Raw genomic sequence first — 12627 nt, forward strand, 5'->3', positions numbered from 1 at the left:
ATAAAATTCTCAGATCAGTCGGGGACCCAAGGGTGGGCAGAATTTCATGAAACTTAGTTTGCATTTTTTTTAATAAATAAATACACTTCAACATAAAAATCCTCTACTTACCAAGGCGCAGCAATGCTGTGAATGTTAGGCAGCTCAAATGCACAAGTGATCTATGTCAGTGATCTATTCAACAGCACAGGATGTGATAAAAGCTTTGAAAACAACATGCATCTGTGAATTGAAAACTTAATATTGTGTACATTAACAAGGTTAGTGAGGACACAACAGAGTAAATGATGATAGTGAGAAAACAGAACACATACCTAAGAAGGCAAATCATGCTCTCTGCAATTGGGTGAGATTAGTCGACTGACATGAAAGAGAGTATCAAACCCCATGCTATTGATGTTTACAGCATACAGACTTCTTCGCAGACAGTAAAAAAACTAGTGAACCAGAAAAATTGTTACATACCCCCAAAATGTGACAAATACTGTGTAAAGTATTCCAGGGAGTAAGGGAATTGAATAGAAAGATAACTTTTTCAATACTGAATATTATGTTGAATATTGTGAATATGTATTGTCAAGTTTCAAAAGTTTAAAGACAGGCCAAATTCTAAGTGATTCCTGTTATATTTTACGAAGATGCTGGGGCATCCTCACTATAACGAATGGCCCAGAATTCCTCCAATAAATCTCATGGTTGTCTCTGAAAATCAAACTAGTTCATACCACGCTAATGTCACCTTTAAAGATGAGTCAAGGCTATTTTATAACATCCTATTTATATAGTGAAATATCTAATACGGCAGTAGAAGAATGGCTTTTAAAGAGAAGAGTTAGAAAAATGAATGATTCTTTTCTTTTACCATGCAAGGCAGAGATTAAGATGTCACAGAAACTGATGATAGCAAGTGTAAGACTGCATTTAATAAACAACAGTAAAATCTCTACATACTTAGATAAACTCCATCCCCGTTCTTTCCATGTACACAAATTCAAGGTCATTTCTTTATCACTGACATATATTTCTACAACCATGCAATAAAACTAAGAATCTTGAAACAGCTTCATATTTTAAATAAATTATATTACCTTCTCCTCTACCTTTTTATCTCCTAAGGTTTGTGATTCTTGTAGTTGTTTCAGAGATTCACTAAAGAAGGAATTATAACTTTCTTGAAGAGATTTCACTTGTTTTTCCAATTCATTTCTTTCTTCATCTGTCATTCTAAAATAACCAGAAAGCATGAAAAGAGGAACGCAAGTTTTCAAGTGATAAAGATGACATATTAGCTCAATGATTTTGTCAAGTAAAATCCTTTTCTAAATAGGCACATGATCATAAAATAAAACAGAACTTCATATACAGATTGCTCAAGTCTCAGAATGACTGTATGAAAATTAAGGATGGCCCTTACACATCCAGGAATCCTTCCCTTGCCTGAGAAGGAGACTGGAGTGAAGGACATAAACTAATACATCAGCACTTCTCTACACATTTCTAAAATAACAATACTGTTATCCGACAGAGGGAAAGATCCTACTGTTAGTTCCAACATGGAAATGGGACAGAAAAAGACCATTACTCAAGATGAAACTTGTTTAAACTGAAGCATGAATAAAGATGAAATTAACAAGGAAATTAACCTGATTCTCTAAGGTAAAAGACAAAGCCATTGCGGCATTATCTTGGGGACAGCCCCAAAAAGGATTTAAGAAAAGCGTAGATTTCTTTCCACCCGAGGCATTAGCTGAAATAGATGAAGTACCTTGTTGGAAAAAGTAAGACCAAAATCTGAGCAACTGGATTATCACAAGTCTCAGCAATGAAAATGAACATAGTCATATATATTTTCCAAAAAGTAGAGTCATAGAGAGTCATAGAAAGTACTATTTAGAATTAAGATTGGCTTGGAATCTTTACCACTAACTACCCACTCTTAACCTCTCTGAGCCTGTTTTCTTATCACTAATATATGGGAATAACAGATACATTTCAGGATTTTGGTCAAGACTGTAAGTGACTAGGGGCGCCTGGGTGGCACAGCGGTTAAGCGTCTGCTTTCGGCTCAGGGCGTGATCCCGGCGTTATGGGATCGAGCCCCACATCAGGCTCCTCCGCTGGGAGCCTGCTTCTTCCTCTCCCACTCCCCCTGCTTGTGTTCCCTCTCTCGCTGGCTGTCTCTATCTCTGTTGAATAAATAAAATAAAATAAAATAAAATAAAATAAAATAAAATAAAATAAAATAAAATTAAATTAAATTAAAATTAAATAAAATAAAATAAGACTGTAAGTGACTAAAAGTGACAATTATATTGCTAAGTTTATAGCTGTATGTTAAGTATAGCTTGAGTTCAATTTTTAAAATCTCAATTAAAATTTACCAGCTTTTGCTTTACTTAACATGAAGACCATGTCTCTACTTTGAATAAAAGAACTAATGAAAACCAACATACTTGTCTCCATGTTTTGCCAAAAATAGCTGCATGGTTTGAAGTGCTTCAGATAATTGCTCCTTCTTGGTTGATATTTCTTCACTGGAAATCTGCAAGGTTAAGAAAACATATTCAAACTCTCCCCTCATAAGACTAGAAAATAGTAATTTTTAGAAAGCTAATTAAGTTTTAATTAAGATCCAAACGCTGGGTCTACCTTCTGGGTGGCCCAAGCCAATAACCTTTAGTTATTATCAGTGTACAAGTCTGGATAAGAAGAGTACTTTATCTAGAATGCAGATTAAGGAAAGTCTCTCGGCTCTTTCTCTAACCATAATGCCCTCATTTTCATTAGGAAATAGTAATATGGCATTACATGGTTCTCACATTTGTCACAGCACAACAGTGGATAAAGTTTGCCTTAACCATCCCGTGTGTCACACTTGTGTGGTGCAGCACTCAAAGATACATGAATGTGGGGCACCACTCCAAGAGTATCTGCCCTCCCCCAAGGTTCTGTGTGCCCTGCAGCTTTTGAAAAAATTATGGTAAAAGCATTAATCTGTAGATCTGCAGACCAAGAATTAATAATTTCTAAAATATGCAAAATTCGCCTGTGACAGGGGAATAAAATTGATCTGTTTGAGGAAAAGCAAGGGGTTGTAACATTTTTTTTCCTAATCTCTCAGCGTATCACTTCTGAATACCCTTATTCCAAAAATTGACTGCCATTGTTTTACAGCAGCAGCGATGAGAGAAAATGATAGGCAAATGAAAAAGTATCTTTTCCCCAATGTACTCTGTTCAGAACAGAGTCAACTTAAAGTCTGTTTTTCACAGTTACAGGTAATCGTGAGGCCATACTGATTTTTAAAACACACATTTATTATTCTATCAAAGTATCTTAAATTTCACTTAACAGAAAGACCATCAAGTATTTCCTAGAGATGTATAATTTAGGTTATGATCTGTATTTAAAAAGTATCTGTCTACTTTTATGTCTACTAGGTCTAAAAAGGATTCAGTAAAGTTTGGGGGAATTTTAAAATGCAGAATGAGGAAATACCAAGGCTTGTAATTTACAACTTTCAAAAGAAACTTGTTTTCCCAAGAAATCCTTACTAAAGTTTATGTCCCTATTTTAGTTCTTTTCCTATCTGATAGGGGGAAAAAGAGGGAGAAGATATTTTAAAGTAAATATTCACATTCATTACTTTGAAGGTTTGGAGTTTAAAACATCAAATGTAATTGCTTTCCAACTTCTGATTTCTTCCACACTAATGGGAAATATAGTATGTAAGGCTACAAGCTAATATGGCTTTATTTCAATTGAATACTAATTCAAGTATACACTTGGGTCTGTAAACTTCAACGGGGAATGCCAGATAAGTTACATCTGTCTCATGTCATAGCCAAAACCAGACAAGACATTGAAGTTTCCCCCTAATTATGTCAACAATGTCTGTTTCAACTGATGACAAGTGAACACTGATGCAGAGCTAGAAGAGGAAGCTAATGATAGCCCCCAAATTTCCAAAGGTCAGGCAGGGGCAGGAGGGCAAGTGGAAGAAAAATATCTGAGGAAAAAATGTTGCTTAACTTAGCATAAACTTTTTTTTAAATAGAGCCTCAATTCCAGTGCTATCACCAGCAAGCATCAACACTGGACCTTAGTCAGCTCAACAACGCCCTAAGAGCTTCAAGAGGTACCGTGATATCCAACAGACATCATGGGGCACTAACATCTCAACAGCTACGCCATCCAACTACTACCAAGCAGCTGGGGAGCAGAAGACAGCCCACAGCATGAAAGAATTCATTTAGGTAAGGGAAAGAATCTAGAATTTCCAGTGATTGACTAGAGAACAAAGACCCAGGAAAGCACAACTAAATTAAATCCTCAAAAATGTTAATACCCTAGTTTGTATTTCTGTTGTTCTTGAATGTTTTCATTTACCTTTGTAAGAATGAGACCACATATCTTTACAATTAGGAGTGCATGGGTTTACTCTGGGCACAAAACAGGATGACTGCTCTGGAGCAATTCTCTTCACTATAATCAAGCAGCAGATCCAACCACTAAGAGAAACAGTACTAGTAAGACTAACATCTATAGTTCAGGCTTTGGAATCAGAGACACTTCCTCCTGCTACATACTGTGTGTAATTCTTTGAGCAGGTTACTTGACCTCTCTGACCCTCATTATAATTGCCTAAAAAAATGGGGGAAATTGAGGTAAAGAACTAAAGTGGTTTTTTTAGGCTGACTGTGTCAATTCAGTAAATTCTACTCACTGTTGTTATTATTAAATCAGAACCTCAGTGAATACCTTTTGCCTAGAGAAGGGAGATTTTCCAGCCTTCTCGCCATCTCTCAATGTCTTGCTGATATTTGATACCCATTTCTGTAATTCTTTGGCTTTTTCAACATGCTCTTTCTTTTCTTCTTCCAGTGACTTCTGACAAGTGTGAGTGGGTTTAAAAAAAAAAAAAAGATATATTCCAGTAAATGCTTGAGCTATTAAACTGACCTCTCCACAGAAAATAAGAATGTAGAAATATATTTTCGTCACACACAGTTTACTGAGCATTTTATTCATTCACTTAACCATGTTTATCACGTCACATGGCAGATGTACTACCAGAATGTTTACGGTCGCAAAGAAAGCTGTGACACTCTAGAATGATCAGTCTAACCTCCCAGCTGGTCTATCAATACGATAAATAAAAACACTCAATTTTATTCATGAAGCACTAGATGATCTTTGAATTGCTGCCTTTGCATTAGCATTACAATCACATGGTCTAGACAGAAAAGTGTCAAAAATGGAAACCTGAAAGAACAGTGAATGTGTACATACATGTGAAAAATACACAGAATGAAGAAAAATCTCTCCCCCTCTTCCAACACACAATGCTACTCTTAATTAAAGACTCTACCTGGAAATGGGAGATTGTGGTAAACATTTATTATGTAAAGAAGGTTACAATGTACAGAAAAACTAGAAACTTTTTCACTTTTCAAGGAGATCAGAAACACTGTAGCCTCATGGATGTGGGAACAAATTTACATCTTTCTCTTTGATTCCACGGTGCCTTTTGAAGTGCTCTTTCAGTGAATGTAATGGATCATTTAAAAATGGCAGCCCTAACATCCACTGGATCTATTCAGTGATGAAGAATCCTAAAGAAAGGATGCTATGAACTTGCTGGAGTTCATCACACTTATTCCACATTCCTTTATTTCAGCGTAGGCAGGATCAAAACAAAACAAAACAAAACAAAACAAAACCACTAACCTAAAAGCTAAAGGAAATCATTTTGAAGAACAGTAAATATTTTGTTACTTTCAATTTAAAAATGATTCTCTCTTCTGAACAGTCAGCTATTTCCAGGCCTCAAGAAATAAATGGTGCTTTGAGTATGTGACATAGTTGCTAGGCTGTATGTTTAACTGATATCATCATGCTCTGAACAGATCATATGAAGTGGACAGCATCACCCCCGTGAAAAGTTATTTAAACACGTCCTTTTATGAAGAATAGTAGAGGCTAGAAATTCCTGTCATCAATGGTTCAGATACTTCTAAGAGTTTAAGTCCTGTGTGGAAATCAAAATCAGCTTTTTCTAAAGCTTCTTTGTATGTTAACTTTCTTTTCGTTTGAGGGCATATTATATTTCTGACATAGGACTTTTGATCTTTGAGTTTTGTAGCAATGAAAACATCTATGATACCTACCTGGAGAGCCTCTTCTATTGACAACCGGGAATGAACCTGTGGCTCGATCAACCCCCCTGTCAAGTACTGAAATTCCAAACATCTGACTCCCATTTCCTTACTTATGATATTTGCATTCACAGCCTCCATCACTGACATCACTTTGCCAGTGACAGGATGGCCAATCCCTGTGATTACTAACTCACACTGTCGCAGCTGCTGGGCAAACCCCTCATCCACAAGGCCTCTATGCAAAGCCTCTGCCACCCGGTACTTTTTGCCAGTGAGAGGATCAATTATTCCCCCTGTACTGACTTGGGCTTCAAGGCATCTGAGGGCAGTGATCCGGTCAACCAAATTTCTGCGGGAGGCCTTCAGGACAGAGATCCTTTCCCCACTGGTGGTCAGCCAGTACCCCGCAATAGGACTGTGCAAATCCTTCTTGGGAACCAGCCGGCTCAGCAGGGAATCGGCAAGTTCTGTAAGTGTGATGAGCCCTTCCTGATATTTTCTGACCCAGGCTTTGTCAATTGTTCCCTGCTCTATAGCTTCATTCATGTTGAACTGTAACCCCGTTTTAGTATCAGTCAGCATATGAGAAGGATGCCCATAGGATTCAAAAAATGTGGCTTCCTTCCACTGATACTGCTGCCCCGAAAGCTCAAGATAGGTACTTTTTTCAATTAGGTTTCTCTGGAAAGCCTCATATGCAGTCAGTTCTGCTCCTGTTTTAATATCTACTACGGAAATCTTATGGGTTTTCCCTACATTGAGATTGGAGATGTTCCTCTCCCCGAATGGAAACAGAAAGCACTGGCAATCTACATCAAATACACACATTCGCAGTAATTCTGAGTAATAGAGAGCTTGCTTGTTGTTGGGATTAGGAAAAACTCTTGTGTTGCTGGATGGCTCGTGTAAAAATTGTAGGATGGCATTATTTAACAAGCCGTGTTGCAGAGCAACTTCTGGAGGAACGCGGATGCCCCTCACAGGGTCAATGACTCCCCCACTGGCAATCTGGGCCTCCAACATATGTTTACCTCTTTGTCTGTCAAGCATTCTATTTTCCATAGCTTGGAACACTGACAATGTCTTAGAAGAATATGAATATCCCAGGGCTGCCTTCTCTGCCTCAAGAAGCCTAATTTTGAATTCGGGGTCAATAACTCCATTCAGGATTGCATCTTCAACAGAGTATGTCTGACCTGAAATGGGATCAATTATAAAACCTGTTGCAGCCTGAGCTTCTAAAAATGCTAAAGCCATCATTTTGTCTATTATGATTTTCTTGGCTGCTGAGGCAAATGAAATCTTTTCTTTTGTGGATTCTAGATAAAGCCCCGCAATTGAGGTGGCTTTCGTCAAAAACTTGCTAAGAGTTTTCTGAACTTCGTCAACAGTCTTGAGACCGAGTCGCAGCTGCTCTACTGTTTTCATGTCCAGAAGCTTAGCTTCAACCAACTGCCTGGCAGTCACAGTGCGCCGGAGCCCCTGGAATTTAAATTCATCATCCCTAACTGAACATGTGTGATCACCATTCACGTTCTGGAAGGTCTCTGGTTCTGAGCCTTGCTTAAGAAAATCTCTCTTGAGTCCACCGGATGCTCTGCACCCTTCAAGCATCCACTCTTCGGCAGTAGGGCCTGGGTTCTTTTCTTGTTTTAATGTGGTGACTTCTGTGTGCATATCATACTGCTTGTTCTTAGCTATCTGTAACAGGAATTTATGAGACGTTAAAAGTCATCTAAAGAACAATATGTCACTTTACCCATCCTTAATCCAAACAGAATTCCTACAATAACGGAAGTAAAGAGAGGAAAATTTTCAAACCAGAGAGGGTTCAGGGACAAGTAATATTATTTTGAGAGTCTGAAGTTTACTTTAGATGACAATTAAGGTAATTAAAATAGTATGTTTAGGGGCACCTGGCTGGCTCGGTCGGTAGAGCATATGACTCTTGATCTCAGGGATGTTAAGTTCGAGCCCCACGTTGGGTACAGAGACTACTTAAAAATAAAATTAAAAAAAAAAAAAGGTACATTTTAAAAAGACTTGAGATGAAATATGCCCAAAGAAACTTTAGAAATTAAAGTGAACTGCTTGGTTTTTCTAGCTTTAAAAAAAAAAAATTCTCTAGAATACCATAAATATAACCATATAACCATTACATGTATGTATTTAATCAAAGACATTTAAAAATTAAAGAACGATAATTTGTAGTAAAGATTCAAGCCAATCACTAGAAAACTATAGCATAATTTTCTGCCAGAACTACAAAGAGCCAATCTCATTCAATACTGTTAAAAAATTTAGCAGAGAAAGGAAACGCGAGGAAACGTGGCATAAGGCAGCTGATAAGGTCTCAGAATCCAGAGTATACCTCCAAGGGGGCCAGAAGCTTCGCCAGGTCCATTTCACACTTGTCATCTTGATACCTAACTGGTGGCCTGGAATTGTACAGAGCTTGATCTCTTATCTTCTCGATTTCGGATAATTGTGTAATAGGGTTTGTCTCATCAAAAGTTATCTGTAATTCGGTGCTTGTCTGAGAAAAATACTCAGAGTAACACTGCTGGCTTTTCTCTTTCTCAAGTGGACCCCCTGATGGCCAGAAATGGACTTCCTTTGGTATTTGTTCAACAACCCGATGTTGCCACTTTTCTTCAGCCTGCTGTGGGTCTTGATTCCATCTCAGCAGAGGAGACCTGGCCGCTGGGTGAAGCTGCCCTGTGTTCCTGGAGGGCAGGTCTGCAGAGCGTTGGCACTCATTCACTACCATCTCAAACTCTGGTTTGAAGGGACAGTCTTTGGCCGGGTTCCTTTTTTGGATTTCACACTGGAGCAAAACTAATTGATGTTCCTGTTCCTTTATCTGTTGATCCATCTTTTGCTTCAGGCATTCGACTTGACGTTTCTGGGCTACCAGCTTGTCTTCCAGTTTCCGACATTTCTGGTAATGATTTGCTTCCACATTCTGCCCTTGCTGCATTTGCTCGCGATACTGCTGCAGCTGTCTTTCAAGTTCTCTGATGTTTGTCTCACAGAGCTTAGCGTTCTCCTGAGCTCTGCAGTTTTCTCGCTGAAGAGACACGAAGTCAAGTTTGATGCCTGAAATATCGTTTTCAGTGATAACTTTGGAGTCCATTAACTTCTCCATCTTTTTCCGAAACTCCTCTGCCGAGCGTTTGAACTTGTCCGATTCCTCCTGAAACAGAACCATCTTTCTGTGGGTCATCTGCTCCTCTATGGTCTTTAAGTGCAGCTCATCTTGCACTTTTTTCAACCTGTTATTTAACTCTTGGACCTGAGCCTGCTGCAGCTGTACCTTCTGCTCCCCTAGTCGCTTCTCCTCCTTGGAGGCGCTCAGCTCTGCACTCAGACTTCTAACCTCTTTCTCAGTGTTCTGGATGATAACGTTCTGCTGGTCACACTTCTGCTTAAATTCACTGACTAAATTTTGACTTTTGGCCAGGTCTTCCTCTAGGCATTTAATTTTTCTATGGAAATCCTGTTCCGTTTTTGTTTGTTTATGCAAGTGTTCGTTGGTGTTGCGTAGCTGATCTTTAAAACCATCTGCCTGAATTTTCAGGGCTTCGCATCTTTGCTGGATAGCTTGTTTCTCCAAAACCACGTTCGCCGATTCTGTCTGAATTCTCTGCATCATTAACTTGGTTTCATTATTCTGCCTCGTAAGCTCATCTACTTTTTGTTTTAGCATTTCTGCACACTCATTACTTTTCTTCAATTCTTCATTAAGCTTCTGGATTTTATCATTATTTTCTTTTTCAGCTTTAATATTTTGAAGCAATTGTGCATGGCTTTTCTCGAATTGTTCTTTGAGATGATCTGACTTTCTCTGGCAGAATCGTATTCTTTCATTAGAGGATTCCTTATCGGCCTGGAAAGAATTCACTTGTGAATTTAAATGCTGAATATTCCTCTCAGCTATAGCATGGGTCCTAGTGATCCTGTCTACTTCTCTTTGCAGTTTCCCTTTTTCCTGTTGAAGAGACTCTAATTCTACCTCATAATTGTGCTTTATTTTCCTCAGGTCATTAGCTTCTTGCATGACCTCTTCAGCTTTGTCTGTGGTTTGGTTCAGCTGCCTACCCAGTTCTCTGAGCTGCTGGGAATACCCTTCCTCTACCTGATCCTTCCTTTCCAACTCTAACTTAAGGCACCTCAGCGTATTGTTGGTTTCATCCAGTTTTTCTTTTAGCAAACGAGCCTTTTCCTCAGATGAAGTTTTTTCAAGCTGAAGGGCATTAAGTTCATACTTCAGTTCTCTCATGTCTTTTTCAGCCTTTCTATTGGCGACCGTTAGCTCATCCACCTGCTGCTTGAGTTCTTCTGTTTTCTGTTTGTCCTGCTCCTTCTGAAGACCTACGACGCCTCTGTATGACGTAGCCTGGGGCAACGTACTTTCTCTACACGAATACTGAATTTCAGTTATTCTTCTTCTTGCTTCCAGTTCGATCTTCTGCTTTTCCTTCAATTGTTCCTCTGCCATCTGTTTTTGAAACGTCAGGTCTTTTTCCATCTGCTTTATCAGCTTCAAGAGTTCCTCCTCGTTGTCCCTCTTTCTTTTTAATTCTTCCATTAACTGGTTTTTTTGTTGCTCCAAGTCATTGAGACTGGAATCTTTTCTCTTCAGGTGATCTTCCAGGGTTCTTCTTGTGAAGGTGTTCTCCTCCAACTGGCTCTGGAAGTTCAGGAGGTTTTCTTCCACCGCCGCTCTTTTGGCCTCAGCCTCCGAGGTGAGCTTCCTCACCCGCTCCAGCTCCCGCTCTGCAGCCTCCTTCTCCCTCACAATGGCCTCCAGCTCCCTGCGGTACTGCTTCGCTTCGCTCTCCGCCCTGATTTTCTGCAGAGCGATATCTTCTACGTTTCTCTGCTGCTTTCTCAGTTCATTTTCCGCAGCCTCCTTGACCTTTGGAAGTTCTTCCTCTACGCGGGACTTTTGTTTCTTTAGTTCAGCCACCATTTTCTCCAACTCACTGATTTTCCCCGTAAGTTTGCCATTCTCAATCATTGTTGCCTTCTGACGCCGAAGCAGATCTGAATACGCCCCATGTTCAGAAGTCTCCTTACACCTTTTAATCTACAAGAGACGTTTACAAGTGTCAAACCTGTTCTGTTCAAATTTATCTCACAAAACCTGAAGCGATGCTCATAAAATTGCTTATAAACACAAGTGAAAGCAAAGGTAGAACAAGCACGATCACTGTCACCATCACCAGCACCGTCAATGTCACCAGCACCAACACCAGCACCTTCTTCAGACTGGAAGCCTCAGAAAGNAGCACCAACACCAGCACCTTCTTCAGACTGGAAGCCTCAGAAAGTCAGCAATGGGAGAAGACGAAAAAAAAAGCCCTTCATGTCAGGTTTGCTAAACCGAACGACCTTTTTTTTTGTCTCTCAGTAATAATTTTGTTTTAAAAATTAGCTAGCTCAAGATCTGACAGCAAGAAAGGAGGGACCTTACAAAACATACAGCATGACCACAGCCTTTTACAGATGAAGAGACTGAGGTGCAGAGAGGCCAAATGGTTTTAAAAATTCACACAGTGGGTAAATGACAAAGTGGAAAATAAAACTCACAGCAGCGCCCTTTCTGCTTTCACACACAACTCAGTCGTACAAGCTAAGAACATATAGGAACTGAATGACACTTAAAAACTCAGTTTTCAAGAACTGGCTCAATGGAAATTTAAAATGATACTTATCTCTCTCTAAGATAAACAAATAAATCTTTAAAAAGGAGGGGAACACCTCAGTGGCACAGTCAGTTAAGCATCCGACTCTTGGTTTCAGCTCAGGTCATGATCTCAGGGTAGTGGGGTCAAGCCCTGCTTCCGGCTGGGTGGTCAGTGGGGAGTCTGCTTGAGATTCTCCTTCTCCCTCTGCCCCTCCCACTCATGTTCTCTCTCTCTCTCTAAAACAAACAAATCTTTAAAAAATATATAAAAATAAAATATTTATATCTCCCTGTTTCATGGTTAAAGAAACAAAATACAGAATTTTGGTACCGCTTTAAAGAGTCAAATCAAAAAATAATACTTTGCATGGGGAAGGAGGAAAATTATATAAAATCGTGTAATTTCTAAAGTTGAAATCCTTATTTGTTTATACTTGCCATATTATGACAACTATAATAATCAGAGTTGCTAATGCAAAGGCAGCTACAGTCCCTGGGGGCTTTAGAAAAGATGTGCTTCATATACTCACAGATTTTGTTGTTGTTCTTGTTGTTAATGACATGCCTCATATGAATCCACCTTGACAAGTACCTTTAGATACTCCATAAATATGAAGATATTTGTTAAATAAATATGTCATTAAAAATATACTTAGGGAAATCAATGCCAATGTACAGAATAAAAAATAAGAAAATTTGTTTTCAACTGATAGAAGAATCGATTCCAGCTGGGAGGAGGACACTCTGCATTGACTCTAGGACTACATGATCAGG

General features: G+C 39.1%; 1 protein-coding gene across 25 annotated transcripts in view; it reads right to left on the bottom strand.

Moving 5' to 3' along the window:
- Positions 1-12627, bottom strand: part of DST (dystonin) — a 472609-nt gene that overhangs the window by 132855 nt on the left and 327127 nt on the right. For 23 of the 25 annotated variants that reach the window (XM_034648017.1, XM_034648015.1, XM_034648008.1 and 20 more), the window contains 3 exons: positions 4762-4890; positions 2454-2542; positions 1089-1224 (listed from right to left, as the gene is read on the bottom strand). In XM_034648017.1, the coding sequence (XP_034503908.1) occupies positions 1089-1224; positions 2454-2542; positions 4762-4890 (354 nt within the window). Of the gene's footprint in view, positions 1-1088; positions 1225-2453; positions 2543-4761; positions 4891-4994; positions 7863-8532; positions 11254-12627 lie in introns of those variants that run through there. The other 2 variants (XM_034648006.1, XM_011224579.3) reach the window with 2 other exon arrangements.

Source organism: Ailuropoda melanoleuca, chromosome 19 (genome assembly GCF_002007445.2).
Source record: "Ailuropoda melanoleuca isolate Jingjing chromosome 19, ASM200744v2, whole genome shotgun sequence".
Lineage (NCBI taxonomy): Eukaryota > Metazoa > Chordata > Mammalia > Carnivora > Ursidae > Ailuropoda > Ailuropoda melanoleuca.